The sequence below is a fragment of the Caretta caretta genome, chromosome 9, assembly GCF_965140235.1.
Source record: "Caretta caretta isolate rCarCar2 chromosome 9, rCarCar1.hap1, whole genome shotgun sequence".
In the NCBI taxonomy this organism is placed as follows: Eukaryota; Metazoa; Chordata; order Testudines; family Cheloniidae; genus Caretta; species Caretta caretta.
Window position 1 is genome coordinate 75794305 of NC_134214.1, and position 12425 is coordinate 75806729.

Consider the following 12425-nt stretch of genomic DNA (forward strand, 5'->3'; position numbering starts at 1 on the left):
GAGGCTTCATTGGGGGTACTGTGTCCAATTCTGGGCACCCCACTTTAGGAAAGATGTGGACAAATTAGAGACCAGAGCAAAGCAACAAAAATGATAAAAGGTTTAGAAATCCTGTCCTATTAGGAAAGTTAAAAAAACTGGGCATGTTAAGTCTTGAGAAAAGAAGAGTGAGGTGGGAATCTGATAACGGTCTTCTGTTATAAAGAGGATTGTAATCTAAAGCTCGAGTTAGTACTGCTCAGCTGCTAACATAGCCACTGTGTAGTGTGGATTCAGGCTGCTTCCACTGGAGTACTACTAGTCCTCCAATGCTTTCCCACTGTTCCCCAAGTGTACCCAGAAATGACAGACAGAAATCCCACACTTCACTGGAAAAGTATTCATAGACCAGCTCAGTCTACCACAGTGCAAAGACTCTGAAATATTCCCCCAGAAGTCTTAGTGCCACACCTGAGGAACTGCAGTGCCAGTGTGAACACAGCAGCTCAACTGTTATTTTGCAGAGCGACCACTTTCACTCAAAGTAGACTAACTTGAGAGAAGTAACTTGAGTGTAGATGACTCAAGTTAACTCTGCAGTGAAAACATAAGCCAAAATTCATAACCCCTACTAAATTGCTAGCAAGGACTCCTCTACATCCAAGTTAAACATGGATTAAATTAGCAATACATACTGCAGAGGCATTCCAGTTCCCAGTATATTTCCAAATAATTGAGTAATGAGTACATGACGCTGAAATGTTTCAACAACAACAAAATATATGGAAAATTTTTAAAAAAATGAAGAAAACTGTGTATAGTAAAAATTTATTATTACAGTGCACATCACTGTACCCTGAAACGGCAAGTTAAGTAAACATTAAATGCAGACATGCAGTTTTTATTACAGATTTTTGGAATTCATTTTTTATTGAAGAGCTTTGCATTTCTGAGTAACAATATTCTTTGCTTTTAAGACTATTTTTAAAACAGTAAACAAAACATGAAATGAATCTGTTATACAAGTGAAACATATAAGGCAAATGCAAATGGGATTCCTTGTGATGAGAGACCACAAAAGACACTTTTCCTAAATGACATTATGGACCACTTATTAAAATACCAAATAATGGCAAGTGAGAGTGGAAGAGACAACAGAACTAAGACACTATTCAAAGACATGACAGTAACTTTAATAACTGCTCCCAATTCTGATTTAGAAACAAGAAAAAAGTTCATCCTATAAATAGGTAAGTAAATATGCCTTTTCCTCATTCAAAAACATTCTTTAAAAACCTAAACACACACATACAAATAATAGTTAAACTGAAAACACGTGACTATAGTTTGGAATTCTGGTGACAATGTACAGTACAATTTATGGTTGGGAATTCAGTTTAGTGCTTCTACAGCATGCAGTAGAAAGATTGCTAGCTGGTTTAATAACTGAACACACAAAGCACACAGACCCTCTGAGGATTATCATTTGGCTACTGAATCTACCAGCCAGATCAGATATTAGAAGTGCAGTGAGTTAGAACCCAATCCTGGAAATCCTCACTCCTATAAGCACTCTTTTATGAGTCAGGGTTACTCACATAAGTAAGGATTGCAGGACCAGGCCCTTAATATGTTGTTTCCTGATCTGCTGAAGGAAGATTCTTTTACCAGGGAACTTCATTCTGAAGCTGCATCTATATAGCCTGATCTTGTCAGATTCAAACTCAAAACTGCCATTGAACTCAACAGGACTTTCACGTGCACAAAGATAGCAGGGTTGGGCCCTAAGACAAACACTTTTTATATCATCTTACAGAGCTGATATACAGAACCTCTCAATAAAGGTGAATGTTAGATTTCTGTCCCACCTACTTAGTATCACTGCAGCAATCACCACATTACAAAAATGAACTATGTTTTAGTTTAATGTAACATCAAACATGTGACCCACTGTCCCTCCTGCAACTGGTAAGAACATACTTATCCCCACTTTTATAGACAGGTTCAACCAAGTTCAGTATCCACTGTGGCAAAGCAGGCTAGGTTGTCTAACAAGCTTTACTACAAAAGGTGCTGAAGCTGGTTGACCTATCCATACACTCTAGATCAGTGGCGCTCAACCTTTCCAGGCTACTGTACCCTTTCAGGAGTTTGATTTGTCTTGTGTACCCTTCCAAGTTTCATCTCACTTAAAAACTACTTGCTTACAAAATTAGACATAAAAATACAAAAGTGTAACACCACAATATTACTGAAACATTGCTGACTCTCATTTTTACCATATAATTAATAAACCAATTGGAATATAAATATTGTTCTTACATTTCAGTATATAGAGCAGTATAAACAAGTCATTGTATGAAATGTTACTTTGTACTGACTTCGCTAGGGATTTTTATATAGCCTGTTGTAAAACCCAGCAAATATCTAGATGGGCTGATGTACCCCCTGGAAAACCTCTGTGTACCTCGAAGGGTACACGTACCCCTGGTTGAGAACCACTGATCTAGATCAATTGGATTCAACATCAGTTTGGGGGAGGGAGTGTAGATGTGGGGTAGGAACTGTATTTGACACACATTTTCTAACACAGATCATTTAAGTGGTGTAGATACAGCTATTAGACTAATAATCTTAATTCCAGCAACAGGGCACAAAACTATTAACATGAATTAATAGTAATGGATGGGGTAGGGGAATGTGTGTACTACATTAATTTTGTGGCTGCTACAGATACTGAAATTTTAAAGCAGCTCTTTTGGTTGAATATCCTCAGATTTGCTTTGCAAGCTAAACAAAGAGGATCCTTTCCAACACTGAAAATACCAAGCCGAAAACACCCAACAAAAATCAAACTAATATAACGAGAAAACATTCTAAAACCAATTTATTGGAATGATACATCAATAATTAGTAAGAAAGAAAAAGTTTGATGCCTCGTCACCTTACCTTCTATACAGAAAAAAAAGAGGCAGGAAGAAATGAACAAGTTCTCCTTAAGATACAACATCCACAATTGACCTAAAAACATAGTAATGTGAACCACAGAACCAATGTGTTGAGAACACCACACAGATATATTTTCACCTCCGTCACTCCTAAACATGCATGAAATCTATATTAATACTAATCTGAGTTCTTCATACAGGCCAAAACAAGAACAGACCACTTAGATATTTTTCAGTTTGTGTTCATGCTTTGTCCCCCAGACACCAGAAGAAATAAGCCAGTCCCCGTCTTCACACTGCTTCCCTCAGGAATGCAGATGCAGTTTGAGTGTTACCATCTGGCAAAGAGGAGGGACTGGAAGGGGGAACGACACTGCTTTCTTAAAACTTGGCAACTTTCTCAAAGATCAGAAATAGAGATGACCTTGTTTCAGAATGTTTTGTGTCACTGAGCTGACAAAATTTGGCAATAATTTTCAGTTACAGCTTCCTCAAATAATAGATGCAATTCACAAAAAGTAATGCCACATTTTGTTTACACAGGAAACACAGCAAATCAGCAGGAGTATAGCAACCTGTGTGTCAAATTCCATTTTCTTCACAAAACTCCTTTCAATATTCTTATTCATTTCCTCAAACTCGTCTAGTAGGTTTAGGCATAGAAGAGATACTGCCAATAATACCAGAGATCTTATATAGAAAGACTAAGTCATGCTGAATCATGGAAGGCAGACGATTTAAAACAACAAAAATAAAAAACCCAACAATAGTCTCCTCCACTCCCCTACCCCAGCAATTAATAGTAAACCTGCTAGAGAGAAAGCACAAAATATGATATGGGTTCATCCTGAAGATTAGGCAACATTTAACTGTCCTACTTCCATACAGACAGGGAAATGGGCCAGGCATCTGTAAGCAGAAACTACAAAATGTCTATTCCCAGGCTCAAAATTAGAAAAACATGGACTAAATGCGAATGTAACTAGACACGTTCCAAACACCATTACAGGTCCAGTCCTGCTCATGCTGAAATCTATGGGAATTTTGCCATTGACTTGTGTGGGAGCCAGACTGCTCTCACAACAATGCAAGGGAAAACATTTCTCTGCTACTTATTTAGGTGTTGATGAAGACACCTCTACCAGCTGGGGAAATGCAGAGCCCAAAAGAAATATGCTGGCAAGAGGAAAATATTTAATTATTCTGTTGTAGAGTATAATTAACTCTTTACTTCTATCCTGTTACTAATTTTGGATCTTAGAATTATAAAGGTCTCAGGAAGCATTTTAAAGCACTGCGTAACTTTTATTGCATCAAAATAAGTAACTGCATAGCCAGGATATGCTACGGTTTGCAAGTGGCATAAAACCTTTATAAGTCTTTTGCTGATCTATACCACCTATTTCTATGTTGTTATAAAGCAGATGAAAATAAACTGTGTGTGCTGTGCTTGTAGAATGCCCCTCCAACTACAGTAAAGGCTACATATCACTGTTCTATGGTGTTGATGCATTCGGGAAGTAAGAGTGGCTTATACTGTGCAAAGTATATTTTAAAATCACACATGTACATTTTAAAACTACTCCTTACCACTTCAGGTGCATGTATGGTTAGGCTTTTAAATAGGTCTTCATGATTTTCCAGTGGATGGCCATAATATGCAAACTATGTGAATGCCCCTTTGCCAAATATCTGATGTATACCTAAGGCATGTAATGGATTAATATTGCACTTGGTGAATTCACTGATACAGAATGCTGTTCTTTAATAGGATTCACTAATTCCATGGCAATACAAATCAACTTTTAAAACTTGAAAGAAACCCCCCCCACCACACACTCAATTACAATACTTCTTACAACTCAAACATTTACTTTTAGTTCCTCATATGAAAAACTACTATATGCAACTAGCAACGACTAGAACGTGCAACCAAACGCCTAAACTATAAACAATGTGAACTTGTAAACTATTACATGAAAGGCATTAGCTCTTACATGTGTAAGGAAATGCCATTTCTGGCCATTTTGGCTTATTTGTGACACTGCCTAGGAATTAGTGTACTTTTCACTGAAGTGCACTAAATCTAGTACACAAACATATAATCAAGTCATGGTTAGAGAGTTATGTGGTGAACATGCCAATGGAAATGTTATCCACTGCTCAATCTCTTTTTTGTGGAAAGGGCCCACATTGGTCACTTAAATGAGAAATACATGGCAACGGTTTTTTTTAGATCTGTACAATGTGTTACAATACAATTTCAAATCTTCATTCTACAAATGTCATAATTTCCATAAGCGATGACTATGGTTACTACGCTACACAACACTTACAATTTCATTTTAAACCACTATTTAAAAAGACATTGAGAAATTACTGTATTTTTGTATTGTTCAATAACATTTGAGGCAATTCAGGCACTAGAGTTATTTGATAAGGTTTTATGTTGTTGCTTGTTTTCCCCTATGTTTAAATAGCTGGATCTCTAGGTGTAAGTTTATCTGCATAATTAGTACTAAAATAGGTTTTCTTTAAGCTTACAAAAATGGACACAATTGCCCAGACATAGTTTAAACGACTTTAAATCAATCACTTGTAATTGATTCAGTTTCCTATGCTTCCAACTTTGCAATAGTGTCTTCCATGCTCTCTACCCTAATGTTCCCATGTTCACCAGGTTCATATTTATATTCATATATCGTGGATGCTGCAAGCACCAATCAAAATGTTAGAAATTAAATCTATTTTTCTTGAAGCAGAGACAATTTTACTATTTTATAAAAAGCTGTGGAAGTTCCCTTTACAGAACATTTAAGGCAGTTGAAATTCATGCTTGCTGCTTCGCCAGTGCTTCAGCTTCCTGAAATAATAAAATAAGGATTAATGAGTACTTTATCAAACGTAGCAACCTGTATATATTTTTGTTATGAGTGGACATCTGTACTACATGATAAAAAAATTCCAGTGATACATAGCCAAAAAAGCAAGTCGCTCTGAGCCTTTAAGTCAAATGAAGATCTTCCATTTACTTCTCTGGGGCAAGGTCCTCCCATACACTGATAAGGGCCCACTCCCCTAAAGTGGTAAGTATCCTCAACTTCCACTGAATTCAAATAGGAGTTGCAGGTGTAATCAAAGAATGCATGTTCTCTCCACTAGCTGCTAGGTTTTCCAGACCATGATAGGTCATGTTTGCTATCCAAACTGTGTATTAAAAGTAAAAGATCAGATTTTTCATATTTCCTTTCATTATTCACATTAGGCTACAAAAAAATGATTAAAACATTGTTAAAGCCTCGAGGATGACAAGACTTTTTGAAGCATGACTGCTAGGTAAGATGGGGGGGGGACTTTGTATAAAAAAGAATGAAGCAATTTCACTATGGAAATATAAAACAGGTTCTTGTTGAGATTTAAATTAATACTATGATGCAGTGAGAAGTGGCTAGTTAACTTTGTCATAACAGAAACAATGTAACAAACATGTCAACTAAGCTCTAGAATTGCCTAGTAATGAGAATTTTCAGAAGAAATGTTTTTAAAAAAATACCCCACGCCTTCTGGTCTTCAGAAGGAAAGGGAACAGATTGACAAAATGGAGGGAACGCAAAAGGAGACTTACTTTTCTCAAAATAATTTTTGCTATTGTCCTCCTTATTTCTTAATGAAAATGAAGATTAAATTTAATTAGATTTTAATGCCAACTAGATCCACTACAAGTTTCTTCACACTAAGGGCCAGATTTCCAAGAGCTCAGCACTCAGGACCTTCCACTGTGGTACTTATGGCCAGATTTTCAAAAACAGGCCATCACACAATGTGCTGAGCTTTTTTGAAAATCTGGCCATTTATTTTGGTGCTTAAATGGGAGCAGAGCTCTTTTGAAACTCTGGCACTACATCATGAGTGTGAACAGTTACGTCTATTTTATAAATATGCAATAAAAGTAAATCAATACTCAGAAAAGGGAAATCTATGCAAAATTTTTACAAAATTCTTCATGTGAAGAAGAGAAGAGAAGAGACACGACACAGTGAATGACCTCAGCCAAAGGGGAGTACGTGCCCTGCATATTTCCATTATCTGTACGATTCTAGGGCTTTTTTGGCCATTTGCCTGTGTATCATATCTTACTCCCTTTAAATTCAAGAGTGTGAGAACAGCGTGTAGCTCTGCACCACTGATTCAGGTCTCCTATACTCCCTGAAATCTGTGCTCTGCTCTGATGGCAGAGAATCAATCACCTGGTGGTATGGGAGGCATCCACACAAAATTTATTCAGTGGGGAGGTGGCAGAGGAGGAGGATGGGAAAGAAGCAGAGAGAAAAGAGGGGCAATAGGACGGGGAGGAAAAAGATGCCCCATGTTTTCCAGAGAGCAGCAGTATCTCACACAGCAGCATAGAACAGATGAAAGGTGTCGTGCTTCTTGTCAGTTTCTAGCAGCTCCCTCTGGGCAGATGCCAGCCTGCTATGCCAGAGGGAAAGGCACCACAGTCCAGGCCTTTGGGAGCAGGGAACTCAGAACACCCCTCCCATCACAAAGTGCACTCCACAGTAAACACATTGACCTTTGAGAGAAACAGGACAATCAACTTCCTCTCCCTTCTCAGACCCAGTCCTGCAAGATATTTAGGAAGGGCTCAGCTCTTCAGAGGACTAGGCCCTTGTTTGCCCACTATCACTTTCCCCTTTCAAATCCTTCCTTAACGCTAATTTCTCCCATGATGCCTTTCACTGAGCACACTGTCAGCCCTTAACAAACAATGAGTCATAGGCTTTAACTCCTCAAGTCATGCATGCGTGGAAGAGACCAGTATCCCTTGAAGCCTGGACAATAATTGTATCAAGCTGTCTGTATTTAATTTATTCCAGTGTTATCTATAGGATCATATATTTTCCCCCTAGGTGTGCAGAACATTGAACAAACCATTGATGCTCAATAAATAGCTATTTGTATCTCTAATAATGCTGCTTAGGCTTGGCTTTTAATGCTATTCACTTTACATAACACCCCTGTACTGCTGTCAAACAAATTCCCTGAACCTCTCATGGAACACAGAGGGCGTGCTGTCAAAACTCATCTCTCCCAGATGTGTGCTATGCAGCTGCTCTGATACCTCCTTCCACTTTACATAACACTCTTCAAAGGGATTATGTAGATAGCTATTATATAATGTAGCCAAGCATGGTCCCTCCAGCTGCAAGGATGTTTTCCTTGTCTGCCATACCCTGATATCCAAACATTTTAAGGTAAATTCCTCATTTTAACCAACAGCCAATCAGTTTGATCTGCTAGCATTTAGTGGGAGCATACTTGCCAGAAGTTAGGCTGATAGCAAAAGTAATAGCAACTCTGTGCGTACAAAGTCACATAGTATAGGGTTATCTCCATTTACTAAATGGTCCCCTAAAATTTAGGAGGCAATATAGGGATTAAATAAATAATGCTACTGCGTCTGTTTCTCTTTTTTACAATGATCTTTTCCTTCTAGTCACCCTTAATCAGGCTGACAAATGGCCACGCCCACCAGTGTGTTTTTCTTCACTGCAGTTATTAAGTGTCGGTCAAAGAATTAATCAAGTGCGTTATGTCAGATGTGATGTTTCTACACGGGACATCAGAGATGGCCCCTTACAGGATCCAGCCCTCTAAGTGCCCACCAGTCCCACTGAACCCCACTGACTTCAGTGGGAGGGGAGCATGCTCAGAACCTTGCAGGATCAGGCTCAGATTGAGCAATCTGCTTCTACTGATACATATACAATTCACTGACTTCAGTGTAACAGAACAGAATCTGGCCCAGCATGTTTTTGTCTTTCAGTCTGACTGAACTCCTTTGGGGGAACATCAAATGCAGAGCCCAAGTAGGCAGGCTGTGTGCGGAGAGAATTCTGAGCACATGGTGTGCATGTGGGTGTGTAGGAATTCTCTTGCCACAGCTCCTACTGCAGCAGCTCCTGCTCCAGCAGCTCCGGCCGGCTCCCAAAAGCCCTGTGAATGACAACGATCATAGAGCCCTCAAAGAGCCAAAATCTTTACTCTACAAATTGGGCCTCCTACGTGGTAGCAATGTACTGGTTGCACTGCACGCACGGACCTCAGTGCCTGGAGGGCTGAGTGATTGGGGCTAGTTTTTGTGCATTTGTCCAAATTCTGTTCAATATTCTGCAGGTGCTCCCAAAACCTGACATGAGTGCATTTAAAATAACCCGAAGGAATGTAAATAAGTATTGCATTGTGTGCAATTGGCCTTTTGACCCCAGTAAACATTAATATGGGCATCTAATACTGTCTTTTGTTACTCTGGAACTTTGTAGATCTGAGACAAAAGAAAGAATGGGCCATATTCATCACTAGTGTCACTCCACTGTTATCAATAGAGTTACCTCAAGAGATTAATTTGGCCCCCAGAATTTTGACCCTCAGCCTGACCTCCAACTGCACCTGTTAATACTAACTGCACACAGACTATTTTAACTCAGGTGTCTGTGTGAAATGTATGCAGAATGGAGCATTTCAAGTCACCTCCTAATTCTTAAATAAAGTTTATCCATGTGAACAAAAGGGCTGGTATTGAAAACCTTGACAGTGACCCAGGGATCCTAATGCCCTCCAGTAAAATGCATAAAGCATTCATGTCCTATCACATCAAAATCAAGGGAGGAATTCAGTTTGGTGGATCTGTATTACAGCAACCCACTTTATAAATTGTAAATAAAAGAGACAGCTTCAGGCAGCGGAAGGTGTGGAAGAAAAGAACATTCTAAGATTGATCTCTCTATGGCAAATTGGTTGCAAAACACATGAGCAGCATATTCAAGACATGTTCCGTTGCAAAGTATTAGTGGCTTGTTTATTTGAATTTCTCGCTCTTTTTTTGGGGGGGGGGGGCCTTTGTTTCAATTTCTTTTCCACAGGATTTCTAGTGAAATTTACTAGAATGGAAGTTCCTCTGAGCAGGGATTGTGTCTGCCTATGGGTCTGTACAGAAGACACTGTCCAAAGTCAAGAGGCATCAAAAACTAATGCAGGGCCTGATCTAGCTCCTATTTCAGTCAACAGGGGCTTTGCCATTAACTTAAATGGAATCAGGATTGGGGCCATCGTGAAGTTACAAAACCAATGTTAACTGTTACAGTAACAAGTCTGCACACAGAATCATCCTGATCTAAAGGGGTGTGTGTGGGGGGGGGAGAAGGGTAGACAAGCCTCTTGGTGAATGCTGCATCCTCCAAATAAATGGAGCAGTAATGCCCATGTTCAAAGCAAAAGTCTTTAGAAAGTGAATGTCAGATCCACTGGAATACATATACACATCAACCACAACACATTAACAGACAAAACACGATATTACCTATTGTGACTGGACAAGAGAGCTATGAACAGGCTTGCTGCTTCGCAAGCACCCCCTTATGACCTGCAGGTCGCTATACAGGCAGTCTGCCTCAGTTTCCCCTCAATAACTCACAAAAGGATTCTCTCTGTTCAGAAATATCTCTCCTTAGGGTCTGGTTTTATGGGCATGACATTCAAAATAAACACACACACAAAGTCTATCCATAGCCTTAAGCTGAGCACAGAACCTCCTCTCTGAGGTACTGTCTCAAAACTCCCCAGGTGTCTCAGGAACTTTCATGCTTTAGCAAGCCACTCCCAGCCCTTCACTGCTGGGGCAACTCCCCATACTTCTCTGGAGTCTGCTCTCCCTAGCCCTCTGACTTCCAGGCCCAAAATTTTCCCCACTAGCAAAGGGTTTCCTCCAAGAGCTTCTGGCTCATTGCATTTCCTCTGCCACAGCTTCCTTCAGTTCTGTCTCCTCAGACACTCCCCACTCCCTGCAGCTTCCTGCTGCACTTTACAGGGGAATCATCTCATTCCTTCTGAAGTGTGCCTATTTAGTAACTAGTAGGGCTTCAAGTGATTAAAAAAATTAATCGCGATTAATTGTGCAAATAAAAAAAAATTATCCATTAATCGTGCAACTAATCGCACTGTTAAATAACAATAGAATACAATTTAAATAAATATTTTCAGATGTTTTCTACATTTTCAAATATATTGATTTCAATTACAACACAGAATATAAAGTGAGCACTGTACATTTTGTATTTATTTTTTATTACAAATATTTGAAATGTAAAAAAACAAAAAATAGCATTTTTCCCTCATTACAAGTACTGTAGTACAATCTCTTTATCGTGAAAGTTGAACTTAAAAATGTAGAATTAGGTACAAAAAACCCCCTGCATTTAAAAATAAAACAATGTAAAACTTTAGAGCCAACATGTCCACTCAGTCCCTCTTCTTGTTCAGTCAATCACACAAACAAGTTTATTTACATTTGCAGGAGATAATGGTGCCCACTTCTAGTTTACAATGTCACCTGAAAGTGAGAACAGATGTTTGCATGGCACTGTTGTACCAGCGTTGCAAGATATTTACATGCCAGATGCGCTAAAGATTCAGACGTCCCTTCATGCTTCAACCACCATTCCAAAGGACACGCATCCATGCTGATGGCGGGTTTAGCTCGATAATGATTCAAAACAATGCAGACCAATGTATGTTCATTTTCATCATTTGAGTCAGATGCCACCAGCAGAATACTGATTTTCTTTTTGGTGGTTCAGGTTCTGTAGTTTCCGCATCGGAATGTTGCTCTTTTAAGACATCTAAAAGCATGCTTCACACCTTGTCCCTCTCAGATTTTGGAAGGCACTTCAGATTCTTAAAGCTTGGGTCGAGTTCTGTATCTATCACATTGGTACCTTCTTTGCGTTTTGTTAAATCTGCAGTGAAAGTGTTCTTAAAATGAACAACATGTGCTGAGTCATCATCAGAGACTGCTATAATATGAAATATATGGCAGAATGTGGGTAAAATAGAGCAGGAGTCATACAATTCTCCCCCAAGGAGTTCTGTGACAAATGTAATTAATGCATTATTTTTTTAATGGGCATCAGCAGCATGGAAGCATGTCCTCTAGAATGGTGGCCGAAGCATGAAGGGGCATATGAATGTTTAGCATATCTGGCACATAAATACTTTCCAACATCGGCCACAAAAGTCCATGCAAATGCCTGTTCTCACATTCTGGTGACATTGTAAATAAGAAGAGGGCAACATTATCTCCTTAAAATGTAAACGAACTTGTTTGTCTTAGCCGTTGGCTGAACAAGAAGTAGGACTGAGTGGACTTGTAGGGTCTGAAAGTTTTACATTGTTTTGTTTTTGAGTGCAGTTATATAACAAAAAAAAAATCAACATTTGTAAATTGCACTTTCAGGATAAAAAAGATTGCACTACAGTACTTGTATGAGGTGAATTGAAAAATATTATTTATCATTTTTACAGTGCAAATATTTGTAATAAAAATAATATAAAGTGAGCACAGTACATTTTATATTCTGTGTTGTAATTGAAGTCAATCTATTTGAAAATGTAAAAAAAATCCAAAAATATATAATAAATTTCAGTTGTGATTCTATTGTT

General features: G+C 38.7%; 1 protein-coding gene across 1 annotated transcript in view; it reads right to left on the reverse strand.

Annotated features, from left to right (window-relative positions):
• Positions 1 to 791: 791 nt before the first annotated feature.
• The window catches only part of SH3BGRL (SH3 domain binding glutamate rich protein like), a 167169-nt gene continuing 155535 nt past the window's right edge, over positions 792 to 12425 (reverse strand). The window contains exon 4 of the mRNA XM_048865079.2: positions 792 to 5790. Within this exon, the coding sequence (XP_048721036.1) occupies positions 5758 to 5790 (33 nt within the window). The 3' untranslated portion in view covers positions 792 to 5757. The remainder of the gene's footprint in view (positions 5791 to 12425) is intronic.